At 37.2% G+C, this 22,133-nt stretch overlaps 2 protein-coding genes and 1 long non-coding RNA gene across 4 annotated transcripts in view; 2 read left to right on the forward strand and 1 right to left on the reverse strand.

Annotated features, from left to right (window-relative positions):
• Positions 1 to 22,133, forward strand: part of LOC124173130 (zinc finger and SCAN domain-containing protein 2-like) — a 342,671-nt gene that overhangs the window by 160,905 nt on the left and 159,633 nt on the right. The window lies entirely within an intron of this gene.
• On the forward strand, positions 1,307 to 20,963 carry LOC124173161. 2 transcript variants are annotated; one of them, XR_006868411.1, is made up of 4 exons: positions 1,307 to 1,454; positions 1,693 to 1,742; positions 8,035 to 8,162; positions 20,010 to 20,963. It is a non-coding gene; the product is annotated as an uncharacterized LOC124173161 (long non-coding RNA). The 2 variants fall into 2 exon arrangements; XR_006868412.1 differs by lacking the exon at positions 20,010 to 20,963 and adding an exon at positions 14,199 to 14,237.
• LOC124173150 lies at positions 6,363 to 7,319 on the reverse strand. The gene is made up of 4 exons (XM_046552666.1): positions 7,125 to 7,319; positions 6,965 to 7,045; positions 6,720 to 6,818; positions 6,363 to 6,641 (listed from the first exon to the last, which is right to left on the reverse strand). The coding sequence occupies exons 1-4, from the start codon at positions 7,296 to 7,298 to the stop codon at positions 6,531 to 6,533; spliced, it is 465 nt and encodes a 154-aa protein (XP_046408622.1). The 5' UTR covers positions 7,299 to 7,319; the 3' UTR covers positions 6,363 to 6,530.

The raw sequence follows: 22,133 nt of genomic DNA on the forward strand, positions 1-22,133 counted from the left end.
GATTCCTACTGTTTTCGACATAAACCAAAGAGTTTCACCTTTAACTCTGCATTACTTATACAGCACCAGTCTTCAAATAAGAAATTACCATAAGTACTCACCCTGAAGCACCTTCTCGGCAAACTTTTTCTCAGAATGGCGTTTGATTCTAAACAAATCTTTTTGAAAACACTGAATTCCGTAAGTTTCTTCAAACACAGTGGACACATGGTAGTGGGCAGGCCATCTCCCACAGCGATCTGGGATGTTAATAAACAAGTTACGCATCAATAGAGTTAGGAATTAAAACATAAAATGAAGTACGCACCATAGTAAAGAAAATCGATAACATTTAATGTGCCACTTACTTGTAAACCAAGTAAATCATGTAGGGCATCCTTCACAGTTATTTTGCATGCTACATTCGAAGTGAATATGCTGTAATAACAATCATGCTTCTCCCTACAAAGTCTGCAAAGGTCTATTTCTGGATTCCCATCTGAAGATTCCGTGAAAATCCCGATGGTGCGACTCATGTTGTCGCTCCAAAATCTCATTCACTCTTTCAATCAGGCTTATCGTCAAAGAAATCATCTATTCAGCATTGACATAGATCACAAAATCTAACAAGGAAACTACATTCACTAAGATGATGAGTGAAAATGAAATACATTAGAATGCTCAACGAAAGGAACACAAAATCCAACACATGATGAATCGATGGAAAGAAATATCACGACTCAAAAGCATGGATTGAGAAAAATTTCAACAATTTATCACACGACTGTAAATTCTTCGGACAAATATCCACGACAAGATTAGTCAACAATGTTAGCTTGTTATTATGTGACTATACAATCAACCTCAGTATAGAACCGATGTTTTCTAGTTGCCATTTTATCCGCCAATAGCACACCTATAGAGCAGGCCAAACATCCGTGTTTGAAAAGTAATTTATTTCTATTTCAAAAAATAAAGGACCATTTCATTAAAAATTCATCAAATTTTCGATTGATTGTAGTGTAAAAATGTTAGGTCAACAGTTAATCAATGAATTGGCCAGAAACTAAGTTTAAGCCCAACTTCGGCGTCCACAGGTCACAGTAAATCTACAGCCTTTAAATATGAGAAAGAGTTCAAAATTCTTAAATGTAGAATGAAAAAAGTTTTAGAATATTTTTTTTCAAATAATGTAATTGAGTAGCATAATATATCACTTATTGTGGGAAATATTTCATTTTTCGATTTTAGGCCTGTTGCATACGCAATTCTCTAGCGGTGTAAAATGCAAATGAAGTCCGATATGAAGCCAATCCTTGCCATCAGTCAGTTAAAACCAGGGCGTCAATGAGCATTGAGTTCGTGTAAAATATTTGCTGTCTTTTCTGTCGAAATGCGATTTATTTTTGAGGTCCAATGTAAATGTGAGCTTTTTATGCACTTTTCCTTGATTATTCTGAAGTTTTTGCGTTGGCGTAAGCCATAGAAATGAACGTAATGTATTAGAAATTTGTAAATAACTGAGTGCTGTGTGGATGATTTTTGAGGAGTGAACTGGTTTTACAGATAGAAGGAGTTATTGCTGTAAAAATATGAGTATTACCACTGGGAATTTATCTGAGTCTTCAGAAAGGAATTCCGAGGGTACTCCGTTTTAGAGACTTTGCGTGAAGAAAAATGATTACTGTTACAACATATTCTTTTCAATAGCAGGAAGCCAGATAACTGGAAAGGATGCCTTAGGCGATTTTGTTGACTTACAAGTAAGTGAGGGTTTACATTTTATCGATATCCTTAATTATTGTTTTATTCCGTTGTATGAGCATGTTTTCCACGGCAAGGCTGCTATTATGGATGGAATAGCATCATGCTATTCTTCGTTATTGCAACCGATGTTGCTATAATATAGCGTATTGCAACGCCTATGCTATTTGGTATTACGAACGGTTGCAATTCGTGTTTTTACTACACCGGAAGACGTAATTCTCAGAATAGCATAGGCCCGTTGCTATTTGCTATTATGAACGGCGAATTGCAACCGATAGGCTTGCTATAATATTACGCGGTCTCAGAGGCCGAGCTATTCGGTATTGCAACCCAAAAAGGACGTCCGCACAGACACTGTCATCTGTTTTCAATGTTTACTGCGAAAAATGGCGGGACCGCTGTACCTGAATTTAAGGCGATTTCTTTTGGCATACGAAGAAGTAGAGAATCGAGGTCGACTTCGTATCGAAAGAAGGGCATTGCGAGATGCGAGTAATCCCTTTGAGTTGCGGGAGGATGAATTTATTTCATACTTCCGCGCGTCTAAGGAAGTAGCAAGGTTCGTGGCTGACCGTCTTCGTGGCGACTTGCACCGGCAAAAGTCTTTCGGTCTAACTCCTGAATTGCAGGTGAGTAAATACTCAATTACTTAAAAACTTATTCGTTTGCGGATACGTTCGCTTGCCTATCTCATCCCTTTTTGCGACATGCAGGTACTAATTACTCTGCGCTTCGTAGCTCAAGGGAGCTACCAGCTGGCCGTTGGTAATGACTTCGTTTTGAATGTCAGCCAGCCTTCCGTAAGCAACTGCGTGAGGAATGTCACCGCTGCAATTACCCGCCAGCTGAGTGACTGCATAGAAATGCCAAGGACACACCAGGAGAAATCAGCCATCGCACAACGGTAGCAGTCCATCAAAACCTTTTAATATTGAAGGATCTATTTATTATTCATTATTTTGACTGATAAATTTTAATCTTAAGGTTTCGGCCGATAGCAGGGTTCCCTGGCGTGATTGGTGCGATAGATTGCACGCACATAGCAATTGTGACACCAATCAACAATCCAGAAGGTTACAGAAACCACAAGGGTTTCAATTCATTCAATGTGCAGATGGTAATGTATCCATACTTGACTGCTGAAATTTTGCTTGATTTCACTGAATGTCAGAGTCCACGTCTTTCTTAGGCCTGCAAATATCAATTTTTTTAAATTTAATTAGTCGATTCCTTTCCAGATATGTGATGATCAGATGCGCATCATGAATGTGGTCGCTTACCCAGGGTCGGTACACGATCAATTTATTTGGTCTCACTCCAGGGCAAAGGCTATCATGAAAGACGCCTATGATAATGGGATGGGGAAATTTTTTTTATTAGGTACGTTCCTTATGAAAAATGACAGAACTTGACTTTACTTCTCATTAATTGTAGGCCGAGTATTCTTTCAGTGTACTATTAAGATTTTTTTATACCATGTCAGGGGACTCTGGTTATGCATTGGAGCCTTTTCTGATGACACCTTTGCCTCATGCCGAGGAAGGCACACCAGAGTACAGGTACACCTTGGCCCACTGCAAGGCTAGATGTATAGTGGAAAGGCTGTTTGGTGTCCTGAAAGCTAGATGGAGGTGCTTGAGGAAGGATAGGGTGTTGCACTACCAACCACCCCAAGCTATCAATATAATTACGGCTTGTGCTATTTTGCATAATATAATGCTGAAGCACAGGTAATGCACCACTTTGCATGAGAACACATAACAAACAGGGCTCAGTTGAAATTACATTTTCCACATTTCATTTATAGAATGCCTCTTCCTGACGTCGAAGTTGAGGTAGAAATTCCCCTCAATGCTCCAGAAGATGGAGACAGATTAGCTGTAGCCAGGGGCTACCAAAGGGATATCATTCAAAGATATTTCCGCTAAGGGTATGAATGCAACAAGAATAGTATTTCACTGAAAGGATATAATTTGATGAAACCACCATTTACCTCTCTCTCCATTTCCTTCTTCACCAGGTTGATCTTTCTGGTTCCCGGTGAGGCAACCATCAATTTGTCAGCAAAAGCCTGCATGTGATTTTTTCCCTGTATTTATGGTATGCTGAGCATTGATATTTGTAGCTGTAGCTCTGTAGTATATGTAGGTCTGAGTAAAATCATGCCATGAGTAATTGATGTAAGCTGCTGAATTGCACCAACATTTTACAATTCACCCAAATTCTTTCCCTCCTCTATATTAAATTCCTCCTTTGGTTAGGCATAGCCAGTCATTTAACCCTTCACCTTAATCTCTTCCTCCATTTTCCAAGCATTCTATCAGAGAAAATATTTTCATTTTGTTGCAGGGGATCCCCTTCCCGAGGACTACAACCTTGACGTGGTGGAAGGGCTTGAGTGCTCCACCACCCTTTTCGTGTCTTTTATTCCTCCTAATTTTGTCGGGCATTATTAATGAAAGGGTGTGAGCCAGACTAAAGGTAGTCCCCCATTTCGCTTTTCAAGGCTGATGACTCCAGTGAGCTACTCTTCAAGTACTGAACATGAATTGATGCAGAAATAAGGTTATGTGAAAATTAACCTTCTTTGACCTGTTTTTGGATTGGCTCCTTGAAATGAGGAGATTCAAAAGAATTTTAGAAGAAATCCTCACAGGTTATGAAAACAAATTAAGATAATATCAATTTTCAAATGATGAATAGTAGTATCCATGTTGTACCATTTATGAAATAATTATGTTCTTCCATTCCATATCTTGCTGATCAATCCCTTACGAAACATTATTTGAGATGCTGCCTCCAAAGATTGGAATAGACTACTGGGAAAGGAAATGGAATGAGACAATACAAACCTCTGGATACCATGTTTATTTCATGAAGCTAAGTATACATAATGAATTTGATACAATCTAAAATGCATCTGCAAGTGAATGAAGGGGCACACCTGCAATTCGCTATATAATCTCTGTGTGTCTCTCATTTCAGAAATCTTAAGTAACAAAGAAATGACATACACGTGGAAGACCCAAGAATATTACATAAATATCTACAATTGCACATTCAGTACCATGCATGAGGAAGTCATTTCAGCATAAAAAGCTTTCTCACCCCCTGGATGGAAATTGAAGGCTTGTAATCTGGAAGAAATACACTCAAGGAGAGAGCAATGTATTAATGCTTAGTTGAAAATATTTGTAAGCATTTCAGCATTAGTGAAATTAAAAATATTAACACTAGACAATTTTAAGTCACTCTATCATAGCGGTAACAAATTCCTTATTGCATGTTTACTAGAGAAATGGAAATCACTAGAGAAATTCTATGTTTCTCCAGGATATAAAAACATCAGCCATTACGCATCAAATAAGATTGAATAGAAAGGCATTTCATCTGCTGAAAGATTAAATTGTCAGGTCAGTCATAAAAATGAGTAAATCTAATATAATAAAATGCTCCTCAAACTCTGTACATGGATGACAATCTGTTGACCTGGAAACGGAAGAAATTAGGTAATCTAAATTGTTGCAGTAGGTGCAATACTATCCCCATCGTTGACTGAAATATCAGCAGGCAAGATGCTAACACAAAAAGAACTTAACATAGATTAGGAGGTATTCCATAAGCAAAGCTACTTTCTGCTCTCTCAAGTATTTAGCCTGTGGACTGCCACAGTTGCCCAGGGTGCGCCACGGGGAGGCATACATGGGAGAGAGAGGTGAACCAAAAGGACAAAAACCAAATTCAAATGAAATGGCTGTAATTCCTCTGGGACACCCTATGCACCCCAAAAATTATAAATCCCCTGGGAGTAATAAAAACAAAATAAGAAAATAGCATTCACTGCAATGCTTAAGTAAATAGGAAAGATGTAAACAAAACATGCAAAAGAGTGATTATGAAGGAGGTGATCCCTGAAATAAAATAATAAAAAATTACCAAATAATAGGGTAATCAATCACAAGACTAAAAGCTGAGGCAACTTACTCCGACCTCCTTGAAAGGGCAAACTATGACCCTGGCATTATCAGGGTCCACAGCTCTCGCGACAACCCGCAGAATCTCTTGCAGGGTCCCTTGGTTTGCCCGTTCCAGGGACAACCTCTCCCTTTCCAGCGCCAACCTCTCCTTCTCCACCTCAAGGCGCTGCCTTTCTATTTCCAACTTTTGGGAAGAGGTCACGTCAGCGACCTCTTGTCTTTCCCTTAAAAATTGCAAATTTTTTGCAATACCCTAGGATTTTGAATAAATGTGTAATAATCCAATTGCAATGAGACAGGACATGGTTGAAAATAGGTAAATACCATAATAGTAGACACCAATATTCTCACCTCTAAGGATTCTCTTTGCCAAGCCTCGGCTTCAGTGAGCCGGTGGTAAGCATCTTCCAACTTCTGCTTGCTGCTAGCTGGAGGAGCTAATGTAGAGAAAAAAAAATTATGGATAACAAAAGAGGACGGAGTTCACCCAAAATTTAACTTTCTTATCAACTTACTTAGGTAGAAACGACCAGCAGCATGCCCTGCAGATGAATAAAAGTAATGATTATTATGAATACTAAGCATTCAAAAGCATAATTAGAAGAGCACACAAGAATTTCACACCTGTTGTAGGAGCAGGGGACTCCAATGCTGTATCTTCAATCTCCACAGCAATTGGTGATCCGACAATAATCTATTTGGCAAAAATTCAGTTTATTAGTTAATGGACTACACACCATTCACAACAGAATATACAGATTGGCGAGTAGGTGATACTAATTGGTGGTAGTAGGTGCCTGATACAAATTAGTCATCTTTTCTCATATATGATACAAAATTATACTTCACAGCAAGAACGATTACCTCTGTTTGCAGAGGAAGGTCCTCTTCCACTATCGCCTGAACACACTCATTATCCTAGAAGATCGTCATTATTGGTTATAATTCCAAAAAGATTATTGAAATAACGTTCAACAAGTCAACCGAAAAATTTACCTGTAGTGGAATTCCCAGCTCCACCGCTGGGGTGGACGTCTCCACTCCAATAACTGTGAGAACTAACTTCTCTACCTCGTTCAGTGGTGGAGTGTGACCCTGACAAGAATAAATATAGATTTATAGGCATAAAACACGGTGGCAAATGCTTATCAAAAATGTTGTCAATCACCAAGGGGTAAGAATAACTTCACACAAAATTAAATCATAGGCAATAGAGAAGCAAAGTTTTCACTCATACTAACCGGCGTATTCCCGGTGGCCGTCCTCTCCGAGTTCAAGCGGGCATTTTTGGCCCTCGTCTTTCCTTTAAGGTCCCTCCAAGCCTGTTTTAATAGTATGAAATGGTTGTTTGGAACATGATTGACAGTGAGCATAAATCAGAAATCAAAACATTTGCATTACCTTTTTCCACTGCTCCTCAGTTTTATCAGGACCGTGGAGCTTCAGTAGGTCCCTCAACTCCCTCCAGTTATTTTCCATCGTCACCTTGCCCAAGGCCCCTTCATAAGTCCCAACGGCCACATTCCTATGGCCTACCATATAATTCACCATCACCTCCCTTTGCTTTTTAAGCATCTTTCCACTCCTGCGGTTGAAACATCGAGACACATGAATGCATCGCTAACGTCGTGATTTACATTTTCTCACAAAAAAAAACTGGAATTTCGGGAGTCAAAACTGTCAATAGAAAACTAACAGACTTCGAAGCCTAACACAATTACGAAGATAGTCAAACATATTTGGCTTTCAATGATTACTTCGAAAAGCAAATATCTCACGTTACAATATAACAACCGATCGGATACAGGTATTGATTCAATGTTAATGCCCAATAAATCATTATTATCATAATCATATTAAAATCTAACCCACCTGTCTGAAGCCATAGTGAAATCTATCACAGCCACAGCAAACAGCTGATTTCCTAAATGAGATTTTCAAAGAGTATTATATAAATCCAAGATTTTAATATAATTTTTAAATGTAAATAAAGCAATTATTTATAATTTCAAGTCAATATTCCGTAAAATACAGAAAAATATATAAAATATCTTCTCCCTCATTGGTTACGCAAACTGTTCCGAAAGTTTTTCATACCGGAAGAGGCGGAGCTTCCAAATAGCTCGCGCAAGAAATAGCATGCCGCTATTCCGAACAAAATTATTACTACGCTTCATTCATAATACGGGGTCGTTGCTATAATGACCCGCAGAATAGCGTATGCTATTTTTTGCAACGCTTATCCATAATAGCAGCCCAAGTCTGTAATCTCTTGCGCATATGTTTTCATTCATTTCGTCGGTTGCTGTAGGAGATGGCCTGCCTGCCACTATATGCCCATTGTGCTTGGAAAAGCTCATCGAAGTCAATGAATTCAGAACTATTTGTCATGAGTCGGACGAAGAACTGAGAAATGTGTCGTGTATAAATTACTTAAGGGTGAGTGCATCTTTTTTTTCATTGGAATTCTAGTGTAACTTAAACATAATGTGAAATCATTCACGTTACCAGATATTAACTTGTTCGTGTTAACTTACCGTGTAGCCCGGCCTTAATAGTTTTAAGTCCTTAATAGGCAAAAATAGCAATAACAAAACAGTAACGACGATAACAAACATCTACGACGATACTGATTCATAACGTGAAGGGTGTGTGAAAACATATGTGAATTGTTTTAAAGTTTTTATGGTGCTTGTATTGTGCAATGGTTGACTGTGACTTCGTAAAGACACATCCTGGGAACATTCTGAAGGTAGATTAATTCATGGCCACTAATTTCTTCTCCAGAAATGAAGATTTCTTGGTGCAGACTTGAGAAGCCGCGAAATTGAAATTTAACATAAATTAAATCAATGATCTCGTTTGCTAGTAATCTAAAGATTGGTTTGTCTCTCATTTAACTACTGTCATTTACTCATTGCTTTTAATGTGTACTTGGTGCAATGTTGGTGATGTTAACGTTTTGGAGAAATACAACATCATATTTTACGCCGATTTACTTAGCATTCCTAAGGTCTATTAGAGAGACACACCGTGTTTCAGCAGTTCGTTAGGTTCCAGTGTTAATAGCTTTGAGCCTTTGCACTGTTGGGGCTAAGGTGACACCAGAACATTAAGTGACAACAATAATCTTATACTGTGGAAATCACCGTGGATGAGGAGGATGAAAAAGTAATAAGCGCTATATGTCAAGATTGTGCGGCATCTTCCAGTATGCATACATTTTTTAAACCTATCAATTATACAGGATAATTATTTCAATGACTGATGATGGAATTAAGATATAAAAAAATTAATTGCATACATAGATACATAGGTTTATCTAAAACTGGGACAAATAGTCTACTGGCACCATGTAAACATTGTTTACTGGCCTCTGACGTCACGCTCAGCCAACATGGCAATGGGTCGTATTGAGTGCAAGATTAATATCCATTTATCAATTTGGAATTTTACAAATAATACGCAGGTAGGAGAAGAAATGCTTTAACTTAAATTTGCAGCACAAAGGAAATTTTTTTATCACATAATCATTCATTTTCCGTGGAATTCCCCATTCCGCGGGTACCCCTGTGCAGACTTTGTGTGAAGATAAATGATTATTGCTGCAACATATTCTTTTCAATTGCAGCAAGCCAGATAACTGTAGAGGATGCCTTGTATGATTTTGTCGACTTAGAAGTAAGTGCGCGGTTACATATTATTGATTTCCTTATTTATTGTTTTATTCCATTCTATGGGCATGCTTTCCACGACAAGTCTGAAATGTCTTGCATATGTTTTCATTCCTTTCGTAGGTTGCTGTTGGAGATGGCCTACCTGCCACTTTATGCCCACTGTGCTTGAAAAAGCTCATCAAATTCAATGATTTCAGATATATTTGTCATATTTTGGATGCAGAATGTTGCCTGGAAAATTTTGCAAAATTTTCTATGGAAATTTCTTCAGCGTGATTGATTCTTTTTTCATTGTAAGCCCTGTGAAATCATTCAGGCAATCAGATATTAACTTGTTCGTGTACCATGTATTCCAGGCCTTAATAGTTTCAAGTTCATATCATCGAGAATGAAAAATTTAGCAAAACGTTTGTATTTGTGGGCTCAACAGATTATAGCAATAGAAAAAGTAACTAAATCTTGTATTTGATGAATCACTTGCCACGAAAGGCAAAGTATAATGCATAGTGACTCCTACAAAGTAATACGTGCCAAATTTATGAAAAAGCAATTCAGTTAGAGATCAAAATTTAATGGAACATTAAAGTTTTTAATGAATAATATTAAATGTTATGAAAGGACCTTTACTATGATCAACAGAGCAAAGAAAATGTTCAGCATTCAACAAAATACATGAATTGATGAATTTTTGCAAATATAACCCGTAAATTTGATGTTTGAATTGAATGAAACAAATATCTTGAATTCTATATTCTTTGAGTTATCACAGGCAGTTCCATCTGGTTTTAGTTTTAGCTCATTATAACGTTAATAACCCGGCGTTACTCACGTGAGATTCCCAATTGAGGTTACTCGAGTGAGGTGCTCCTGACACAACATAGAACATTTAAAAAAATGGGTTAGATAACATTTTATTTGAAAAAATTGCTAAGATTAATGTATTTTTAAGTATAGCATCATTGAATCTACTATAAGTCATGGCATAAAAGAGTAAACAATTTAATTATGGTTATGAGCAGTGCCCAAATGCAATACAATAAAGATGTACAAACGGAATTAGATTGTAAAGTGAAGGAATGTAATGGAAGGGAAAAATTTAACTTTGAGTTTATCATTTAATCATCTGAAAGTAAATATTATGATTTAAATCAAATTTTACTTGCTGTTTTAATGTGAAGGGAGAATGTCATCCTCACAGCAGAGGTGACTCACTATTGCCCAGAAAAACGATGCTGGATTATAGTGTTGACATGTCTGAAACAATGACCACTGTGACCCGGTGTTCCATCTGAGAAATTTCTGTTCACACTTCTAATACGTACATGATAATACTTGGATTATCCTGAGACTATACTTGGGGGAGACTATACTTAATTTATAACCTATTCCTCATCTGTCTCCTATAAAAATTACTTCCTTAGAATCTTCAATACGCACTGTGAATAATGTTATCGTGGCATTAGCACGGTAGTCCTTTTCTACTGTGTGCTGACTCATATTTCCGCAACGTATCAAAGTTTCGTAGTCTACGTTCTTAATGAAGATAAACACATATTGATATTTGTACACTTTATTTTCCTCGTCACTGATCCTAAGAATTTTCTTACAGTCCTTGGAAATACAAATTATATTACTCACGCACATCCAATTATTGCACGAGCAACAGAACAATTTTGTTTTAATGTCTTTATTCTGCAGACAAATGATACATCTACCACTTATTTCTTTTCTTTTCTTCGTAGCACTTTCACGTGTTGATAAATCAGCAAATAAGCTGTCTTTCTTTTCAGCTAATTTGAGATCATTTTATTTCTGATCTTCTCCTTATAAATGACTACCAACTCCCTCAAAAGTTTTCGCAGGAATTTTGATCTATACATCTTGCTTCCTGGATTTACGTTATTGTACAGACTGTCCCAACGGTGGTGCGTCATCTTTGACCTCTAATTTTAGTAACTCCCACTCCAGCAAATATTCGTGAGAATTGGCATACTGATGGTGAAAGGTCCTGAGTTTTATTAAATGCAAGCAAAATTTTAGCATTTTGACCTTACAATGTGGGCCCAAACCAAAATTTTGAATTCGCCTGATGGGGTTTCAATGTTAAAAAAATCAAGGTGGAAAAAAGTCTGAATTTCATTCATCTGAATGTCAATTCTTAGGTTTTCGGACACGAGGAAACCGAAAATGACACTTTTGCTTACGAAAATTGAACTGTTGACCAAGTCAGGTCACAGTCAAGGACATCAGGGTGGCCAAAAGAATAGCATACAATCAAAGGTGTCGATCCATGGGTTTTAAAGGGTGCCCAAGTCATTGGTATTGTCCAAATACTCGTCTTATCCAGTATTTGACCTCCAAGGCTAATACTGAGGTCGAAGGTCATAGAGGTAAATTTTGGGCCATCATGACAACCAACGTGTCGAACCACAGGTTTTAAAGGGTGCTTATGACAGTTTTGTAGTTCATTTATCAGTATTTTTGATTTTTTGACCTCCATAGGTCATAATGGAAGTAAAAGGTCATAAAGGCATGATTTGATGTATCAAGGAAACTAATGTCACCAACCAAAGGGTACACATAGGACCCATTTTGTTAAGTCGTTAACCTCCTGAGGTCATAAGGTGGCCAACATTTGCTGAGGTTTGCACAAAAATATCCATGGAATTAACCCGCTAGCCGGAAAGTTTTCAAGGTTGCCCCAAGACAATGGAGTGGCGAGCACCATGCTAAATCAAAGGTTTTAAATGTGTTCTAAAGGGTGGTGCCATTCCCATTTCAATGTTACTAAATGAGTGATTAAGAAAGGGGTTGATTTGAGCCAATTTCAAACTTAACTGTGCATTGAAATGAAATTAAAATTTTGGTTTAAATTAATTAGAAAGTCTAAGTCATATTTCTAAATGATAATAAAATTAAATATTAAGTACCCATTATTCAATGTGCCCTCCCTCCCGTGACAGGCATAATTGAATTCACTTGACAAATGATCCAGTAAAAATGTCCTCAAGCAAAATCAGGGTAATAAACTCTGCACATCTTATTCTCTCTCTTTTCTGTTCTTTAACATTATTAAATGTTTTTTTATACCCTAGCTGCTTTAAAAATCCCCATAAAAAGAAATTGCACGGAGTGAGGTTGGGGTTTCTTGGTGGCCACTCAACTTCTGTCCCCATGGACACCAGCCGATTTCCAAGCTTCTCTTTTAGCACATTGAGGTCTGCCTTAGACCTGTGTGCAGGAGCTCCATCCTGCTGCAAGCACACTTCCTCAGCATTTCCAAAGTTTTCACGCTCCATATCCCGGTGAAGGCTTTCCTCCAGCATAGCCTGATAGGTGTCTGTCCTCACATTCTTTTCGAAGAAGTATGTCCCAAAAACATGGCTAGCTGTAATGGCCATGAACACCATTACACCATTTCAGTTTAACGACCGCTCACGCTGTACATTGGGATTACTTGTCGCCTAATATCGTGTGTGGGTTGAAGACACAGCACCATTTAAAAAAAATACTGCTTCGTCCAAAAGCATAAGCTGAAACATTAAGGCAGTGGATGAATTTCATTTTTAATTTAGATACATCATACAAGTTGATATATTATTATCAAAAGACATTAAGAGTAAAGAAAAATAACATAAAACAACAGAATAAATAAGATACTAACCTCAAATGTAAACATAGGGTTTTCATTAATCTTGTCAATCATCCAGTTTGCTGAAATGGTTTCATTAGCCATGATCTCCTTCACGAAGCTCCTGCACCATTCTCATTTTATAAGGCCTCAAGATTAGAATTTTTAAAGGGTGTTGTAACACAGATCTGGAAAGGTGCAATGAAAGTGCACGATGGTGGATGGATCTTGATGGCTGAAGCCTGAAGCCACAACTGTGTTTCTGTGCTTTCATAACATTGTTGGGTGCCCTTTACAATTCCTCTTCTTAAGATGTTCCATGATGAAACAATTTCCCTTCCTGAATTCGTCGTATAACCTGTGGTCCTCTGTTCTTGTAAGGCAAACGCCAATGCTCAAAGAAAATTTTATGAATCGTTTTGATAGCTGACTTTCCGTTTAATATGTAAGTCTCGATTATATCCGCCGTGATTGCGGGAGTAAGGCTCTTCACGGTGGTTCTATCCACTATGACTAACGACAAACTAATGCCAAAGAGACATGCAGCTGAAGAGTTTCCCAAATGGGTGACATTGTTGCTGAGGAAAGGGTGTCTGCATGAAAATACTTGAAAATACATAAAATAGTTTTTGAGGCATACAATAAGGTTAATGTGTAACTTATGTAGGGTAATGATATGTGGACAGCTCTATACCTTAGAACAACTTTTAAAACCTTTTGTCTGTCATGGTAGTGTCCTGTTATTCCTGTGAACAATTCTTTGACATTTGACCCCTACGTATTCATCGGAGGTCAAAAACTAACAAGAGGGACATGTTTATTGCTCCACTGTCTTGGGCATCCTTGAAAAACTTCTTGAGTGATATGTGACTTATTTCAAATTGAAGTAAGTAATTTTCTTGTTTATTTCTGTAATGCATTTAGAATCATGGTAATTGTTGAGGTGTAGTCGTTAGACAGAACTAGAGATATTGTCGGTGTGGGGCCATAAACTTAAAGGATATTTTTCTCGTACTTCAGCCCTAATCAAGCCATACTTTGACTATCGATTGACTTTCATGACTCGGCATCGTTGTTCAACGATCTTAATTTCGACTGAGGAGAATTTGAAGAAAGGATTTCATTGGGCCTATTATTAGTATGAAAAATTTCCCTCTTGATTTGTAGGTTGTGCAGTCAGATGGCTTCCTGAGATGCGTCTGTTCTATCAGTCTGGACAAGCTTAGGTAACACAGTATCTATGAGGACTACTGTCTTTTCAGAATCCCCAGTGTCTTGAGTAACGCTCCACCTTCCAGCTATAGTTACGATTGGAGGGTAAAGGCCACGGAAAAACAGCTGCTTGCTGCTGGAGTTTAGCAAGATCCTCGGGTCAGTGAGTTATTGATTAAGGCAAACTCCATGTTGAAGATGGCATACTTAACTCTTTCTGCCAAAGAAAAATGTTTTCCATTCTACGCATAGCATTTGAATATTTTTAATCTCTCTCTATTGAGGTGTAATTTTCAGAGGAGTACACTTCTCTTGTGTTTGCTTCCCTCTGATTTGGGACTCAACTCAATGGGGTGCCGGGCTATTACCCCAGGCAACTGTACTAGACCCTCTAGCCCATGAGTCCACCATCAAATTATTGCATTACTCGGTACTGTTTTTAATAGAAATATTATTTACGCCTCACAATAACTTAGACTTATGTTAAAATAAGTTAAATGTTCAATTCCCTTTTGAATTTGAAATGGGTTAGGGAAATTTGGTTACTGTGTGGTAATAACAACGTGTGCAAAAAACAATCTCTTGGTCAGGAATTGAAAAAGGACTTCCAGTGTCCAGACTGAAGAAGGTCATAAAGGCATAAGCATATTAAAAGTGGCTTTGGTATTCAGTGCCCGGGCAAGAGCGCAGTTTCCTGAATTTTGCAAACAATAGGCGATTTCATAACAGATATCACTTTCATCGCTGCCTTTACATTCACAGCATCTGTCGCATAAGGTAATTTTTTGTTGATGTGCGGCTGGTGATAGTTTTATTGTTGGCTTATTAACAGACTGTCAATTTGGTGACATTTAGACTGTGAAAACCTGGAAAGAACGGTGAACTTCAGTATGTAGGCAGAGTGGCAACCCTAAAATCTCCTTTAAATCACAGGTTGAAAGTCATTGTTTTTGCATTTAATACGTGTAAAGGATTCATTTGTCTAAAGAATGCAAGGTGAAGCCACTGGTTTCAGAAAAACTCAATATTTTCTTAACATGCAGCCTTATGGCAAATTGACGAAGCTGGGCAGGACATGATGGCGAAATGCTCAAAGAGTACCGTTAGGCATGGCTTCACATCTGAGGGCTTATGCCCCCTCCAGGAATCCCTATGTAAAAGGGGGAGAGCTAGGAAACGTATGTATTCGGCATTCATTTATTTGCATAAGAATACCTCCGATGAAAATATGCGGCATTCGTCTCCCGGGTCAAGAAATGTCCACACATATATTGTCGTCTTTAGTAGAGAAAAGGTTAAATACACTGAAAGCCATATCTTTTTATTATATTGAATTAATCACACGATTTCTTTACAATCAACTATGTAACGGTGCTTTGTGGCAAACAATGTTACTTAACCTTATTTATGTACTTACGATAAAAGTTCTGTTTTGCATGGATTTTATTGTTATTTTACAAATTAGCAATGTGTTCAATGAATTGCCATTTTGCTATTCCATGTTGACTTCCTGTGATTTAAATATTTCCTCAATTTGTCACTGAATATGGAGTATGGGCATATAATTGGATTATTTGATTTTTAAAAACATTTTTACACATTTTCACTGTGTTCATTTTACATTGTCACCATAGATGTATTCAAATTGAGCATTTTGCCATCAATGTGTTTTTGGCATTGGAAATAATGCAGAGGTCACCAACATTTTTTTCCGGTTGCCTGTTTGAACATGAGAGTAACTAATTATGCCAATAGGGAGATGAGAGACAGAGGTCCTCCTGATTTTCAACCGAGTACATTGTTAGTGTGCTTTTTTATGAGGCGTGGAAGGGGGAGTTGTTTGGCTGATCTTCACCCTGCCTATTGTGCCCACACTTGCCTTTTGATAGTCAATCGCTAGTGTTCCACATGTGATTGATTTGGATTCTCCATGGATAGACCCGAGATTTACGGGCACATAATGGTGGGAGACAGCCATTTGATGTGGTTGGCATCTCTTCTGGGGTACCACCTTGAGAGAGGCAGGAGAACTTTTTCTCTTTTTAACGAATCCTTTATGCAACTTGTTTTCTATACTAAATGCTTCCTTTGCTGATAGGTTGTCCTGCTGCCATTGGACTTTGCGTATCGGGCCAGAGCACGACGAAATTGCGGAGAGTTTTGCTGGATGCTGGATGCTTTTATTCTCCAATTATATTATCAATAGGATCCGATGACTTGGGGAGGGATGTAAGATTTCAAAAGCTGATGAGTAATTTCCATTGGATACTTCTCAGGACTCATTGCTTGACATTAAGGGTGGTTCTATTAAGCATGATCCCCACTCCAGCTCAATGGGGAAACATTATTCTTCGGCGTCATTTAGTAGCCATCAACTGATGGACACAAGGGAGAGTAAGACAATGTTTTCACTCTCTTGATTTATAATTATGTCAATTATTCATTTGTGTTACAGTTGTCATTGCGTTTATGTATTAACATGATATTCATTCTGGTGATTTAATTTCCCTTTCTGGTGATTTCAAATCCCTTTGGTGGATTTCAGGTGGTTGACTTCATCACACCTTTTCTTTGGGATTGTAGGGTGAGGGAGGAGTATTTTGAATTGTAAGCTCACAAATGTCGTACTAATATATTTATATCTATATATATATATATATATATATATATATATATATATATATATATATATATATATATGCTATAACTTCACCTATTGGGCATATGTTCTTACATACATAACCTCCGTAATTTATAGCTGGATGGGATGCAGAGACTGCAGGGGGCCGGACATTATCCACCTTAAACAGGAAGGCATGCGCTTTCTCATAAATATTTTACGGAGGAGTAAAAACACTTGGTTTTTAACAGTTTCATAATAAGCCTGTAAAAGGGGGTTTCTTTTCCATTAAGGTAATTCCCTGGATAAGATCAAGAAACATTTGCCTGGTAACCTCGATAGGTAATGTGGAATAACCAGGGAATAGGTGGTAACATATGCTGTTGGTAGTTGAGGGAAGTGAATCAACATATTTTTAAACTATATATGTTTATTACATAGGGTTTTGCAACATGAAGTACCATAAAAACATGCAAAGGCAGTGTTCACAATATTTTCAAAACTTCTTTACCATTGAATAACTGCTGATTTCCTTCGAAGCTAGAGGAAATATTTTGGCTTCTATGTGTTCGTTGTATTTGGAATAATAAACATTTAGAATGACTTCATTTTGATACATTGATTCAGGAATACAATATATTCGTTTATTAAGCCACGAAAGTGTGCTTCAAAAAATTAGGTCACGAAGCGACCAATACCGTTTCATACCAATGCCGTACCGTAAGCGTTACATACCAATTGTAAAAGCTTACATTTTAATGATTTTATGGTCCTTCCATAACTCATCGTTATACCAATTAAGCATTTGCATTTCCTTATGTGGTTATTTTAACTCAGGATGTGATGGATATTACTGTACATTACGATTCTTAAAAACATTTTCCATCTCCACGGTTTTTCGTTTTTGGTCAATGTCACCATAGCTGTTTCTTTATCAAAGACTGAAAACATATAGGCTTAAATGAGCAAATGGCATTGAAAGCATTGTAGAAGTCTCTAAATTATTATTTAATTTGCACGCAGCAGCAGTTTAATTAAACCCATTTTAGCATATGAAGCCGCTCTCAATTTCAATAGCTGGTGCATGAGAGGAAGAAGTTTTTAATTGTTGAATAAATGCATTGTAATACTGTTCCTTCTTGGTTGGTGGAGGGGGGTGTTGATTAGATGAGCTTCCTTCTGGGTATTGTTGTTGCACTTCCATTTTCCCTGTCAAAGCCTTACATACCTGTAACTGTTTGTCCTGCAATCTTCTTGAGAGGCTATTTTCAATTCCTTGCCAGAGATTTCACTATATTTTATTGTTTGCTGATAATCAATTGTCGACTCGAGTTTGACATCCATATTGACCACTCAACGTGTCATCTCTACAGCTGGGCCCATCCGTAATGAGTTAATTCTTTTGTTAACTGAAAAGCTTGGTTGTTTGTGCATTTAAAGTCATGTGTGTGCACGAAAAATGAATGTTACGTGATCATGTGTGTATTGGTATAGGTGCTATAGTGGGATATTCAACAAACTGATCATCATTAAAAAATAGATTTATTTTAGTTTAATAGCGGCAATCCATATGCCTTCATGAGAGGTACCTTGCATGATACATTAATGCATGGGCTCCAAAAAGGAAGTTCTTTGGAGTATACTATTGTACAATTTATTCGCATCATATCAACTTACCCTGATCTCTCGTATGAGTTATTTGATATCATTTTGGCATTTGTTGAAATTCGTGGCAGTTCTGCATGGCTGGTGGTGAATTTTTTGTTCGGGACTATGAATCACTAGTACTTAATGCATGTATTAAAAAAATTAAAAGCCATAACAGCGAGAAACATATTTTTTTATTTTAGCATGGCAAATATATCATTGCATGACATGCTGCCAGTGAGTGCTGTAATGAGAAGCACATGGCATCATGTATCAATGCATGGGCTCTCGAAGGAGGGTTGTTGGAGTACACTAGTATAGCCTATCTACCCAGTTCATCAATTTTTAACACAGGATTGGGGAGCTCTGTTGTCACATGGAGGGGTGGAAGATCCTCCTTCAATCTTTGATTTCCAGTTTCTATATTATCATGAATGTTAAAGGGAAAAGTATTTTTTAAGGGAATGGGGCCTATTTAGGAGAGTTATGTTGACATTAGGGCATCCATGATTGGGGATTCTGCCAGTTGGTGAAACTGAAGGGATCGGCAGGCATGGGTTCATTCAAATTGGATTTTTAAATATAATGCACTCATGTTAAAAGCCTCGAGTGGTAAATTCATCTCCTTATTTTTAACTCTAATATGTTTACCTGTTGTATGCGTAACCCACCAAAACTGTTTATCATAGTATTGTCTCTCACTTAAGTGGGGATAGTCTCTTAATATTTCTCTGTTTTAATTCATCAATAATATATGCATGGTAGTAAGGTACTATGTACACAAAAATTGAATCTCTATGTCAGCACATTTCATTCTCCATCCTGCAGCTGCCACAATTCCACCAACCATCTAGTAGATGCAATGATTCTCTCAGCAATGGCTTCATATTCTAAGGTGGTATTTTTTTTGCAAGTCATCATTTTTATATGCAAATTTGATGCATATCCTTCAGCACAACTTGGTGATTTAGAGATTTACTTTGGTTAATAGTTTTTTGGCAGCTGCATTGGTGTACCAGGGCTTTGGTCATAAGTAGTATGTTCTCGTTTTCTGCAATGCTCCACAGATGTACTGGAGAATACATGTATGGTATAGACCGAAGTGGCATTGCTGCATTGGAATTTGACCTATGTAACCTCTGGTATAATCTCTACCCTCAGTAAGCCTGAACAGTCTCTTGTCCATCCACTTCCCTTCCTACCGCTCCCATTAATAAGAGGCTGCAAAATGCTGTAACATCTCTAGGCAATGTCTAGAAGTGGTTAGTGGTTATGTAGTCTCATCAGTGCCAGCTGTGGAATTGCCTCTAGGGTCTTAACTATTTGGAACTGTGGTATACCTGCATTATAAAAATATTAAATTTTCTAATATGCTTAATAGGTATTATTATCTGATTCATCATTTCCAATACATATAATTTTATGTGGCAGTTTTTAAGTTTATCCAGTTTGTTTTTCCAATTATTCTCATGCAGGTAATCTTTACTTGACTGTTCCAGATGGATTTCTTAAGATATGTAAAGGGCAGAGCAGAGGCAAACTAGGACAACAGGAAATCTCTTCCCTCTGTCTATCCAAACAACATTTGGATACTCTGAAGAGAGCCATGCCTCAAGAGTCCCAGAGGCTCAGCTCAAGGCTGTGAAGTGATGTATGGATGTTAACCCAGAAGTACTTAAGTATGAGACATTCATCTTAATCCAGGCACAGAAGAGACTGGATTTAATGGCAAGAAAGCAGTCTGGATCTACTCTGCACACAACTAAGCATCAAGAGGTGAAACCCATGGTGTACACCTGTGTATTTCACTGTTAAAGTATCTTACCTAACAAATCTCACCTCAGGAATAGGAAAGCAATGAGTGAAATAGTTGTTGAAAGAAATAAAGTGGCCTGAATTTGAACTATTTTACCCAAATCACTAAAAAATGTGAAACAACCTTTCGTAAATTTTGCTGACAAAATTTTGATTGTTTGTGATGAATAAAGATTAATCTCTCCTTTGTGCAAAATAATTTTTGCTTGTGCAAAATAATTTTTTATCCGTAAATTGCTCATAACTGTGTTTCAATACTTACATGTATGTCAACTACTTGATTTAACTGCATGACTTCTACCAAAGTAACTTTCAGTAAGTATTACCCCAGCAATTTCTAGGTATGCAGTTAAGAATTTTATTAATTTGTAGAATGTCATTTAAATTAGGTTGTTGATGTGATCATGTCATGGTCTTCAATTGTGAAAGTGTATATTATCTATACTTGCACCACAGTGGGCCATCAAATGAGTTTCCTTAAATCGTTAATTTTTGTACAATCTGCATATACTGGAATACAGTAAATTTACCTCTACATTGCAGTCACACTTCTTCTCCTAACTCTGGAAGAGAATATATGCAATTCATGTGCAACATTACTTTCAGTTGTAATTAAAATGTTGATTTTGAATTAGCAACTTCTTATTGTTTTTTTTCGAATTTTCACAATAAAAGACCTAGGCTGCTTATACATTATTCTTGAAAAAAACATCAGAATGACTCTTCATTATAACAAGCATTTAATAGTAGCTGTTTAGGAAAGCATGCCCTGCGGAGAGGGGGTTCGAGAATACCTCCGCAGTATCCCTGCCTGTCGTAAGAGGCGACTAAAAGGGTTGGTGTCGCAATAACTATGAAAGTTATTGTTCCTATGTAATTAAAATGGGAAATAATAATTTATTCCATCCTGGAGGCATTACAGGAATGCAATTTATAGGTCAGATTAAAATTAAAAGAAGTTATCCTACACACTCTAAAAAAACTTAGGACTATAGGAATGACAATAGCTGGCATTTAAATACAGACATTGTTGGAGTGTTTGTAGATGCACTTGAAGGGCATTGTGCAATTCAATACACTACTCTGGGACCCTACTAGAAGAGACCTCACTATTTTGTTGAAGATATGGATCAGTTACCTGACTAATATTATGATCTTGGTAGCACTTGATTTTAAGATAAAAAGATAAATTTTCCATTTTAAAAACCCATGCACATAAAATATAAATATATGGTACAATAAGCAATTCTTAAGTTTTTAAGAAGAGGGCCACCATGGCTCCTGAACCTATCATAATGTATAGATCTTACTATCTTATTTTGAATTTTGAAAGTAAAAAAAATTGAAATGGATCATAGTCATGGAAACGGGAAATACAAGAAAACAGTTAACTATATAACTCACTGCTAACATGCAGTGTGGAACTGAATTACAATGTGAAGAGTTAGTATATACTTTAGTAAGCCAGTTCCTCGCGTGTCCTAAGTACCCCACATTTTTGTGCTGGCTCATGAGGAAGGACATAAAACAAAAATTCAATTTTTACCTCTTAATGTTGCATTACTATCATGGCATGAATGTACAATCTATTAGTCAAAATTATTTGCTTAAGTTAAGTGTTTCTGTATGTCTTTTGCATGAACTTATTGCCTTACGCATCAATATCGCAATCCTGATATCCAACCACAAAAGTTCAAAAATGTCTGCAATATATATCCATTATTATTCAATTACAGAAGTCTTTCGGCAAGTTAAATGAAAACAGATTGCTCTTGATACCTTCTAGATGCCTGATGGCAGTAGTTTGG

The sequence above is a fragment of the Ischnura elegans genome (genome assembly GCF_921293095.1).
Source record: "Ischnura elegans chromosome 13 unlocalized genomic scaffold, ioIscEleg1.1 SUPER_13_unloc_4, whole genome shotgun sequence".
In the NCBI taxonomy this organism is placed as follows: Eukaryota; Metazoa; Arthropoda; class Insecta; order Odonata; family Coenagrionidae; genus Ischnura; species Ischnura elegans.